The sequence below is a fragment of the Nematolebias whitei genome, chromosome 15 (genome assembly GCF_014905685.2).
Source record: "Nematolebias whitei isolate Nwh7 chromosome 15, NemWhi1, whole genome shotgun sequence".
NCBI lineage: Eukaryota > Metazoa > Chordata > Actinopteri > Cyprinodontiformes > Rivulidae > Nematolebias > Nematolebias whitei.
The window spans coordinates 33045166-33056543 of record NC_056512.1 but is presented as its reverse complement, the minus strand read 5'-3'; the positions used below and the strand labels follow the sequence as shown (position 1 = coordinate 33056543).

Below are 11378 nucleotides of genomic sequence, written 5' to 3'. Positions count from 1 at the left end.
AGATAGATAGATAGATAGATAGATAGATAGATAGATAGATAGATAGATTATATTGTATTGTATTGTATTGTATGATATTATATGATATTACATTACATTACATTATATTGTATTATATTATATTATATTTTGAATGTCTGATGAAACTCATGGACGAAAGTCGACGCTGCAGTTCCAAAGACTAACCACTAGAGGGTAGAAGACACACATGAGTGTGCTGGTTTTTGGCTCATTTGTGGCAGTGAAGCTTTATCTGATCAAATCAATTCCGTTTTTTACAAACCAAGAAAAGCAATGCTCAAAATAAAAGCATGAATACCCTTCGTCTTCACTGACACCACTTCACAAGCCATAATTCTGCAAACTGCTTGATGTAGATTTTCACACCTCATTATCTTCAATCTAGATCATTAATTATAAACGATTTTATGTCAAGTTTTGCTCCACTGTGTGGTCCATCACAGAATAATATTTTTTTATCAGAATCCTCTTCAACTTAAAGCTCTTTATATACAGACACTGGAATATTGGCACTTTAATTTGGTACACTTTATTCTAGACTATTTTAAACAGTTTTATTCTCTTTGTGCTGCACACCAACAGATGCAAACACTTGTTGCAAATAAGCCACAACTGTGCCAAGAAAGAGGAAGTACGTCTTGAGGTCTCCAGAGGTGTGTGAGTTTTTGAATGTTTTTATTTGAGTTTTTATTAAGCTGCAGCTTTGCATTGTAGGAGGGTATCGGTAAGGTTTGACTGTTTATTTACAGTGAGACTTAACCCACTGTGCTATGTGGTGACGAGGACTAACCCCGAGTGACTTCTGCTTGCAGTGCGGTGATGAGCAGGAGCCATGGCGTGCAGTGGGAGCTACAGTGTCAACGTCTGCAATTCTGACCATGAGTACGTTTCCATCTATTTCCTAGTCGAGTAATATAGATAGGCAAAGGCCTATGTGTTTCTGTGTCTGTCTGTTAGCGAAATAGTTCATGAACCACAGGACAAATTGGGACAAAACTTTCAGGAAGCTATTACAACTGATTAACTTTTGGAGTCAACCTTGATTTTTGATGATTATACAGCCAATCTACCAGTCAGTTTGACAAATATTGAACTGAAATGTGATGTAGTCGTTAATAATGCATACTCTGAGAGGGATATCTTACAGTGTTGCACATTATTTTCAAGGTTTGACCAAAACGCGTCTTGTCATTGCAACACAAAATGATTTTAGTTGAAAACTTTTGGCATAAGAATATGTGGTGAAAGTGCATGACTTCAACCACTGTTAGACTTTAAATGTCATATTTTAAGTAACTCCACATGCAATAAATCCACACGCTCACTTTGGAAATATTTGTCACAATCGTACTTTGACTTCTTCGAACAACTACTAGTCTGTTTCAATGTTGCGATGAGCAGATCAGGTTCATGGCTAGAGGGTTCTTTCAGACTCTTCTCCAAGTCCAAAGGTCCTGGCCAAAGGTGTTCTCCTGAAACCATCGAGCTCGGAGTGTTTAGGGAATGCTCGGGTATGTCTGGAACAAAAGTCACTGAAGTCATCTATAAATCTGTAGATTTGAACGTTTCTGACTGGTCAGGGAGTTTAAAACAGAAAATGTAAATCTGTGTTCCTCACAGGCAGCGAGTCAACAAACAGCAGCCAAACGCTGGAAGAAGTGCCCATCAGAAGGAAGAGCAGCTCGTTGCAGAGACACGACTGGTCAGCTGCCACAGTCAAAGTCCTCTCCTCGATGCCTAGTCGTAAAGCCGGTGGGTTTACAGCATTTTCTTTTGACTGCCTGCACATATGAGCTATAGTGTTTCCCTCGTGCACACAGGGTTCCATAGCTCTGCACGTGTAAGAACCAGACGATCATCCCGGCTACAGCAACACCAGAACAAAATAAACGAATAAAAGATCAATAACTTGGTTCTTCTAAAGTACGACTTTTATCAACGAGAGCGATTCTGTGTTGACAGCGTCCACAGACTCGGCGGATAATGTGCTCGGTTCTGGCTTTTGCGGTGATGAAGACGGTAAGGATCCGTTGGTGTCAAGCCTGCAGGGCCTCTCTGTCAGTGACGGCCTGCGGAAGCTGCGAGGCACGCCGCTTCGCCTGGCAGACAAGAAGGAGATCAGGTGGCCTATCTGAGGGACACGTCCTGTTCGAACTGGAGAATCACATTAACTGCAAACATACAGTGACTATTGAGAGCTGAGTTATTTTACTGTTGAATGAATAAACTGACTTGTTAACGTTAAAACAAGCAGAGCACGAGCTAAAATCAGCTAAACAGTTGCCAAAAAGAGCAAAGTAGCACCTAAAAGCTCAAATGAGCGAAACAGAAAGTATATGCTAAAGATTGGCAAGAACATTGCTGAAAGATAAAATTAGCAAAGCTGTGGCTAAAACATAAATGTAACAAAACTGTAACAAAATGCTAAAATAAACTAAATGTAGCTAAGAGCTAAAACTAGAAGCTGGAAGTTAAAAGTCGTAGCCTATAGAAGCACTAAAATAGTAAAGTCAAGTCAAATTTATTTATTTATCCCATTTAAAACAGGAACTGTTACCAAAGTGCTTAAAGTAGAGTGTAAGTATGCTGATGTGGATTTCAGAAAATGCTTTTGGGGTACCACGTTACAATAGGGCTCCTCAGGCTCCCCTTATAGATGGCTAACAAATAGTTTATAGATACATTATTAATTCCTCTACAAACACTTTATAAATCATTAATAACTTCTTATTATGCTTTAATTACGGGTGACAGAGAGACTTATTTAAACATGTAAACTATTGTAAACCTATTTCTTTAGCATATAATATTGTACTTTATCACTGCATCATAAATATCTACAAATAATATTATATCCTAAAAAAAAATGTTGTTTACAAATGCTTATTGTGTTCACAAGGTAGTAACTTAATATGAAATGTTTATTATAACAACTCTAGATGAAATATATAGGTGGCAGATTTGGCAAGAAACTGGTCAGTTTTGTCTATGTCACCCTTAATTAATGTATAATAAACAATTATTAATGATTAACAAAGTGCTTATAGAGGAATTAATAACGTATCTATAAACTATTTATTAGCATTTATAATAGGAGCCTTATTGTAAAGTGGAAGCTGTTGTTGAAGAGACTAAAGAGATCTCAATGTGTTTATATGGGCAATTTTTGTAATTAATAAGGTTTAAATAGCTGAAAGTATAAAAGTTATTAATATAAAAAGTCATATCCCGCTGTTCTAGTTTGGCCAAACGGTTTGATATGCAGCTGTTCAAAATAAACTGTGCAGAAGTTTGCAAGCAAGATATAAAACAAATATCTCTTACATGTTCTCCTCAAGACGAGAGGCTTTCAGTCCTGCAGCTGAACGGAAACTGATCAGGCGCAGCATCCCGTTCTGCAGCCGTGCATGTGTGTGCATCTCAAAGGTGAGTTTAACAGTGTTCTACTTCATGAAGTTTTTATTTTTATTTTTAATTTGCTGACACAGTCGCACTTGTTCCTTTCAGGCGTGGCGTCAGTGTGCGTTCAGCAGCCTCTCCCTCAAGCTGTGGCAGTCGCCCCTGAAAAGGCTGAGCGAGCGTTATGGGTCCGGAGTGCTCTCCTACTTCCTTTTCCTCCGAACACTCCTGTTCCTTAACCTCCTTCTTTTTGTCATCACCGGCCTTTTCCTGGTCAGTCCTCAAGCCTTCCACCCTCCTCCTCATAACTCACAGCCCAGTTCATTCTCTGGCCTCGACCTTCTCACCGGCACGGTGAGGCAGCGGTTCATCACATATTCATGTTTATTTTACTTCACTAATATGAACTGTGGATTTTCTTCAACATGTACAGGGTTACCTTTCTCAGAGCTTGATGTTTTACGGTTACTACTCGCACGTCACCATTAAAACCTGCATCGACCTGCGTTCCTGCAGCACAGATGAGTCGCACACGATGCTTTACAGCATCCCAGCAGCGTATTTCCTCACTATTGCCGTTGCCTTCTTCATTATCTGCATCATCCTGGTGTACAGGTTGGAGGAGAATACTGCCATCTTCATATTCTACAACCACAATTCCCAGAAAATTGGGGCGTAAAAAAATCAGAAAGCAATAATTTACAAATCTCATAAACCCTTACTTTATTCACAGTGGAGCACAGTGAACATGTAAATGGTTTAAATTAAGAAATTGGACACTTTTTAGGGGAAAAGAAGGTCATTTAGAATTTGGCTGCAGTGACAAATCTAAAGCAAAGGTTGTCACAGGTAGGTGGAGAATTCCCTCTTCTTTTAAAAACGGTCTGTGGACATCTAGGATCAGAGGAGATGAAGCTGAAAGTATTTTTGGAGAAAAATGTCCCTTTTTTTTTCTTATTCCAGCTGTTCAGCATTGAAGGTGCCTTTCCAGTTGAGTAAGCCGCCCATGCCAGAGGCAGTAATGCACCCCCATACCATCAGAGAAGGAATTGTGTTCTGATAACGGTCTGGATGGACTCATCTCATGGAGGATGGGTCATCTGCAGTTTCTAAAAATCTCTTCAGAATTTAATTTAATGACAGAATCGTTTTCTAATTTGCCTCAGTCCCTTTTAAATGAGCTCTGGCTCAGAGAAGTCGTCGGCCTTTCTGGATGGTGTTGCTGCCATCACATTCAAAATGATCTTGTTGGTTTACATGGTACAAGTACCGTATTTTTTTGGACTATAAGGCGCATTAAGCGAAACAAAAAACATTTAACAGATTTTTGAGTGCTGTGTACTATATACACTCTGTTCGAGGTCAGTAAGCACAACCAGAATTAATACATAAGGCTCACTGTTGATTTGTGGGACAATTAAAGGATTGTAAATGCGCCTTATACTCTGAAAAATACGGTACTTTTAAGATTTTCTGATATGTTTTATTACTACAAATGAAATATATGTTTATGAGATTTGTAAATCATTGCAGTCTATTTTTATTTATATTTGTAACAACCTCAGAATTGGGTTCATCCATCAGTTCGGCCTGTCTCATGGTTCTTCTCTCCTGCAGCTTGTCGAGGTCCTTCGGGAAAAGTTTCCATGTCCTTAAGTCCAACATGAATTTGTCTGAAAAGGTTTTCTGCTCGTGGGATTTCAAAGTCAGCAAGAAGTCAGCTGTCAGACTCCAGTCAGAGAAAATCAGCATCCAGCTCAAAGTACGTGATCCTTTTAATCGTTAGTTAAAATCACGTTTAATTTCTCAAACTGGTGTCAGACTCATTTTGTGTGAAGCTGATTCTCACACAGCAAACATTTTAAATGTGCATTTTCACACCAAATGTGCATCAAGTCTTTTTATTAAAGGAACGCGGTGCTGCACAGAGGGTCAAAATGCACCCAGTGAGCAGTTTGTTTGAGTTTTAACCGTTCACCGGTGGTTTTTCGAACAGGAGCAGCTGTCGGAGTTGATCAGCGGAGAAGAACAGAAGAGCTGCATGCATCGATTCTACTGCCTCATCATCCGTGTTATTGCATGGGTCATATGTCTGACGAGCATCTTCCTCAGCACCATGGTTGTCTACTTCTTGTCTGAGGTTAGAGGAAGCTTTCAGCACCTGCCATACAACTAAACATAAAAGATGCAACACATATTTAAAAACTATTTCTAGTCTGTATGTAAATTATGACCTTCCTGCCCATCATTAACTTCTGCTTTTTTCTTTCCTCCTAAATGACTAACACTTTTTTTCTGCTGTTGTTTCAAGACCTTAAACGTCACGCACAAACACACAGAATAAACGTCTCTCGTGACAAACAGACATTTAAATATAAACCTATGTTTTATTTCTTCTTGAGTTCATTGTTCTCACTTACGCGGGGTATAAAGTGCTGCTTCCACTCTGAGCACACGTGTTTTACCTCCTTGAAGACGTTGATTGAAGAGTTTGTTTCTAATAAACCTAAAGGTTTAATCACGTTTCTAATGTTGCAGCAAACAATATGAGCAGTTTAGTGCTGAAACACAAAGCGTTCAAACGTGGTTCAGATAGTGACACGGTTGTTTTTAGTGTTTTTTTTGTCTCCTGCTTATAGAGACACGCTCCGTTTCTCCACAGTACTCAGAGAAGCAGGGTCTCCAAGATGTCGGACTGTTGCTCATGTCTGCGGTGGTCTCTGGCTTCAACCTGTTACTTCCTGGCATTTTCAACTTGTCTGCTTGGATGGAGAATTTTACCTCACCTGGTACATGTGTGTATGTCTCCATCTTCAGGTGAGAGCACATATTAAATATTATTTGAACTGCTTGTCATAGGTGGTGCTGAATTCAACTGAGGGAAGTCAAACTTGTTAAAACATGAAATTAAACTATTACATATTCACATTTATGAATATTTAGTGAGCAGTTCTCCTAAAAACAGGAAAACGTCCGCATTGGTTTTTGCCATGATGAACTTAACAGATGTTTGAAGCCACTTAGAGAGGTCAAGGTCGAGAGCTTCAGATCTTTTTGCAAGATATTCCAGGAAACAGGGGTGGAGTAGGAGAAGGCCCCTTTGCCTAATTCAGTCCTCACCGAGGGAACACTGCATGTAATAATGTCCTGAGAGCGCACGCTGTAGCTGCACTCACGCAGTGACATATAGGAGGAGATGTATGAAGGCAGCAGACCAAGAAGTGATTTAGAGATGAAAATGTACCAGTGAGAGAGTCTACGTGAAGTTAATGATGACCAGTTAACCAGTTAATGTTCTAGTGAAGGTTCTAGAATTGCGCCGCTCAAGGTGGCTGCATGTTGGAGCAGCTCTGTTACTTTCATTCTGAGATTTTGCTTTTGGAAACTTTAATTCCTCTATTTCTGGATGTAAATCACATTTCTGTGGATGATTGTTTCCTCTGGTATCGGATGCTGAGCAGCTGGAAGGATTTTTACTGAAACTGTTTTAGTTTTGGACATTTGTTATAATGCATACCCATGGCAACACGTCCGTCTTCTAAAACCAACAGCAGCTGATTAACATCTTAACGGCTCACATAATATCTCAACTACAGCTCCAAATCTCAAATGAGTTGAAAAGGATGTTCTGTGGATGCACTCTCATCTACCTGCCAGCTGTTCTCAAGTGCCTGACCACTGAGATCCTGGAACTAGCAGGAAACACAGCTCATGACAGCGGAAGGACAGGATCGTCCCTCAGCACCTACAGTTGGCTGTTCGCAGCGACGAGGAGCTCAGCAGACTGCTGGGAGGAGTGGCCATCGCTCTGGGAGGAGTTCTGCCCGGCATTCAGGTGATCCTACAGTCTGGGGGAACCGAGAGGCCAGCCGAGTCTGGGTGGACGGATCGGACGGCATCTGTAGCCAGTTTCTTAGGATCCACTGTGGGATGGACCTTTACAAGAGATCCTTCCTGCCTACAGCCATCAGTATCTATAACATCTCTTAATGAAATGAGAATAACGAGTTACAACAACAAATAATTTCCCTTTGGGATTAATAAAGTATTTTTGAATTGAATTGAATACAGGGTGCAATGGTGGGTTACAGCCAGTTATGAATCTTAACACACCGTGATAGACAGCGTCCAACATCTGCAGGATGCTTGTAGAGGCGTTCATGTGAATAATGTCACCGTAGTCAATGGAGGGAAGGAAAGTCACAGTCTCAAGGTGTTTCCTAGCATTCAGAGTTAGACATGATCTATTTCTGAAAAAGAAACCCAGTTTAACTTTCAGTTTCTTTACTAAGTTTTCCGCGTGGGGCTTCAAAGAGAGATGCGAAATGATCAAGATATCCAAATATAGGAATCGACAAACTCAATGGGAGCACCATTTGAGGATAAAATCGAAGGAAGAGCTGCTGGGACCGACTTCCTGTTTGGAAACAATATCCATTTGGTTTTATCGGCATTTAGGACAAGTTTGAGACAGAATAAATCTGACTGGATGATGTCGAAGGCGGATTGCAAAACCTGCAAAACCTTAGCAACTATTTTATCTCAACAATAAACTACTGTATATTCAACATAGAAATGTAAGGATGAACCAGGGATGCTCTGACCTACATTAGCTATGTAGACTAGGGTGGGTCCTAAGACTGAGCCTTGTGGTACACCATTGTTGACCGTTAAATAACTGGAGGAAGTACCATTATGTTGAAAACATTGCCTCTGGTCTGGGAGCGAGACGGAAGTCAAACTTGTTAAAACATTAAATTAAACTATTTACAGGTTCACATTTATGAACATTTAGTGAGCATGTTATGCATGTGTGAATGTTGTCTTTAACTAGAACACATGAGTGTGCTGCTTGTAGATCTCAGTTTGTTGTGGCTCCTTGGACTGATGAAGTCCTTTGGATGAAGGACGAAATGCCTCAACAAAAAATGAAAAAGAAACTGTCCAGATGACCTGACTAAACGTTGTTGGAGATTTTACGTGGATTACTGAGCATGTTGTTTATCTAGAACAGTTTTCATTTTCTGTACAAAATAATAATTGAAAAACAGCATTAATGTTGAGCTCTGAATGACTTTGCTGAAGATTGTTTAAAAAAAAAAGAAGCTGAAACTGAATTGTCAGTTAAAGCAATAAGAATAAATACTTCAATTGTTTAAAAAAAGCTAAAGTTAAAACAAAAATCAAATGCTAAAATTAACAAAACCTGGAATTAACTAAACAGTTGCTAAAAGCTGCTTCTTCTTTCGGCTGTTTCACCTTCAGGGGTCGCCACAACGAGTCATTGTCCGTCTCCTCTCCATCTCTGCACTCAACTACCAGCTAAAGGCTAAAGTCTGTAGCAAAGTTAAAATCAGCAGAACAGCTGCTGAAAGCTAAAAAAGAAAAAACACTTTCAAGGATTTAGAAAAATGGCAATGCATTTTTCTAAGATAAACATAGTAAATTAAGTTAATAACTCAACAAATATAAATAATAAGTACGCGTAATAATAACTGAGCTGAATATCTTGATACCTGACTGATTGAAATAGGTGATGTCGTTCTGAAGTAGTTGAAAGTATTAAAAAACTATCAACAGGGAGGCATTAGTAGGAGTGATTACTCAGCATTCAGTTTAATTTTTACAGTAACTTTAAACAAATCAGAGCCAGTGCTGTGTTTTAGTCTAATTTAACCAAATACGAATGGACAGTTGTCAAACAAGCATATCTCCTTTTCAGTGTCTTTTATATTTGTAGCGACTCTTCACTAAATTAAAGCCGTTGTTTATTTTCTCCCTGATTTCTCAGGAACTTGTTATCAAAGATCAGCATTGTGGGGGTTTTGTGTTACTACTGGCAGGACAAAGTTGCGGTGGAACCAGAAAGTCGACCTTTGCAGGTTACAACCATCCTCATTCTTAAATGATGTTGTAGTTATGAAACTATAGATATCTGTTAAAGCACGTGCTTCTGTCAAACTCAGACTTCATTAGCGTCTTTATGTGTTTTACTGTGTGAACTTCTTCAAATTAAAGTTTATTCAATGTCTGTCTTTAGTGCTGGGAGAATTTTGTGGGGCAAGAACTTTATCGTCTGCTCCTGATGGACTTCATTTTCACGATGATTTACACCATTTTGGGGGAATTTCTCTGGAGGTAAATGCGTGCTTTACCATTTTGGTAATTTGACACAAATTGTCCTCCTGACAGTGACCTGCCATCTTTCCTCCAGGCTGTTCTCTAAGAAAATCCTATTGAGGAACAGGAAACCAGTGTTTGACATTGCTCGAAACGTGCTGGAGCTCATTTATGGACAAACTCTAACTTGGTAAACATCCAGCCCTCCCTCCCTCCCTTTAAGATCTGTCACATATTTTAAAAATTGTAGATTTAGTTGCATTTCCTTGTTACCAGGCTTGGTATGCTGTTTGCGCCGCTGCTCCCTGCGGTCCAAATTGTAAAGCTGATTGTGTTGTTTTACATGAAGAAGGTTGGTACAGTACATGTCACTGATAAACCATGTTCAAATAAGATGACACACATTCTTCTGTCATTTTTCCCGCACTTAGAGCAGTCTGATCGTCAACTGTCAGGTCTCCAAAAAGCCCTGGAGGGCCACTCAGATGACAACATTGTTCATTACACTTTTATGCTTCCCCTCATTTCTTGGAGCAACCGTGGCAGTTGGGTATACCGTTTGGATGTGAGTGCAGTCATTTTCCTCTTCTTGACTGTTTAGTAATCACCAGTACTTTCATTGGAACAGCTTCAAATGGAGAAACACTGTTGGAGTCGATAGTTGCTCCAAATTTCATTAGAAGATGAACAAAACTTAGTATTCATTATTTCCTTGACCTGTCCTTCAAACTTGTGTCCATTTCCTGACTGATCAAGTGTAGAAATAAAAAGTCTGTTATAAATGAGTCAATTCGAGTTTAGAAAATGAACCAATTCTATATGAAATGATAACTGGATACCGTGCAGGGTGTTGAAATGAGAGTATGAAGGAAGGAATTGAAGAAAATCTGTTTTTATATTAGCACCTGAATAATTTGCTCTGAAAAGTTTCTCTAAGAAATTTAAAATATTTTGCTCTGACTGTATAAGATTAAATTGATTGTATTTTGCAGCTTAACTAACCAATTCCTTGGGTTGATGTTATTTTACGAATTATATTTAGTAAGAAATCAAATTTTTGTTCACTACTTTTAGAGATAACATAATATATATAAAAAAAATGAAGAGAAACAATGTTTCAGTGAATGGAAACTTCAATAGATTTTATAATATGGAAAAATATAACAAACATTTTCCAATATATGTTCCAGTATTTTTGTACGTTTCTGCTAAAGAAAGGAGCTCAACTATAGTAGTCCCTCAAAACTTTGCATTTCGATTTTTGCGGACTCACTCTTTTGTGGGTTTTCAAAATAAGACTGTACACAGCACACGATTGGCGATGGGAAAAGACAGACCCATCCCGCCCCTCCTTTCTCTTTATGAGGCTGTCTGTCACAGCAGAGGCGAATAGAAAAGACAGACCCATCCCTGTCCCCTCCTTTCTCTTTCTGAGGCTGTCTGTCACAGCAGAGACAATGTGGAAAGACAGACCCCACCCTCTCCTTTCTCTTTCTCTGCTGTGACAGACGGCCTCAGAAAGAGAAAGGAGGGGGCAGGGTGGGGTCTGTCTTTCCACATCACTACTACTCAGGGAGCAGGGGTGAACAGATCAGATGAACGAATGTAGAATGTTGGAGAAAATGCTTAGGTGGAAAAATAAGAGTGAATCAGTTTTAAGAGAGAGAGAAAGGCTGAGTGTGGCTCACTCTGGTATAAGACAGAACCCCCCCCCCCCCCCCCCCCCCCCCCCCCCCCCCTTCTTTTCTGCTCCCTGTCCCTCCCCCCAACAAAAAAAAAGAGGGGGGGGGGGGGGGGGGGGGGGGCTTTCCCCCCCCGGCCCCCCACCAACCACACAG

General features: G+C 39.8%; 2 protein-coding genes across 2 annotated transcripts in view; one reads left to right on the top strand and one right to left on the bottom strand.

Moving 5' to 3' along the window:
* The window catches only part of cant1a (calcium activated nucleotidase 1a), an 865245-nt gene that overhangs the window by 20092 nt on the left and 833775 nt on the right, over nt 1-11378 (bottom strand). The window lies entirely within an intron of this gene.
* Nucleotides 854-11378, top strand: part of LOC119421170 (transmembrane channel-like protein 6) — a 13311-nt gene continuing 2786 nt past the window's right edge. Inside the window, exons 1-16 of the mRNA XM_037688557.1 lie at nt 854-930; nt 1423-1536; nt 1616-1773; nt 1842-1914; nt 1952-2143; nt 3360-3447; nt 3529-3774; nt 3854-4035; nt 5038-5182; nt 5417-5560; nt 6083-6237; nt 9212-9302; nt 9461-9558; nt 9635-9730; nt 9817-9892; nt 9972-10105. Of these exons, the coding sequence (XP_037544485.1) occupies nt 854-930; nt 1423-1536; nt 1616-1773; nt 1842-1914; nt 1952-2143; nt 3360-3447; nt 3529-3774; nt 3854-4035; nt 5038-5182; nt 5417-5560; nt 6083-6237; nt 9212-9302; nt 9461-9558; nt 9635-9730; nt 9817-9892; nt 9972-10105 (2069 nt within the window). The remainder of the gene's footprint in view (nt 931-1422; nt 1537-1615; nt 1774-1841; nt 1915-1951; nt 2144-3359; nt 3448-3528; nt 3775-3853; nt 4036-5037; nt 5183-5416; nt 5561-6082; nt 6238-9211; nt 9303-9460; nt 9559-9634; nt 9731-9816; nt 9893-9971; nt 10106-11378) is intronic.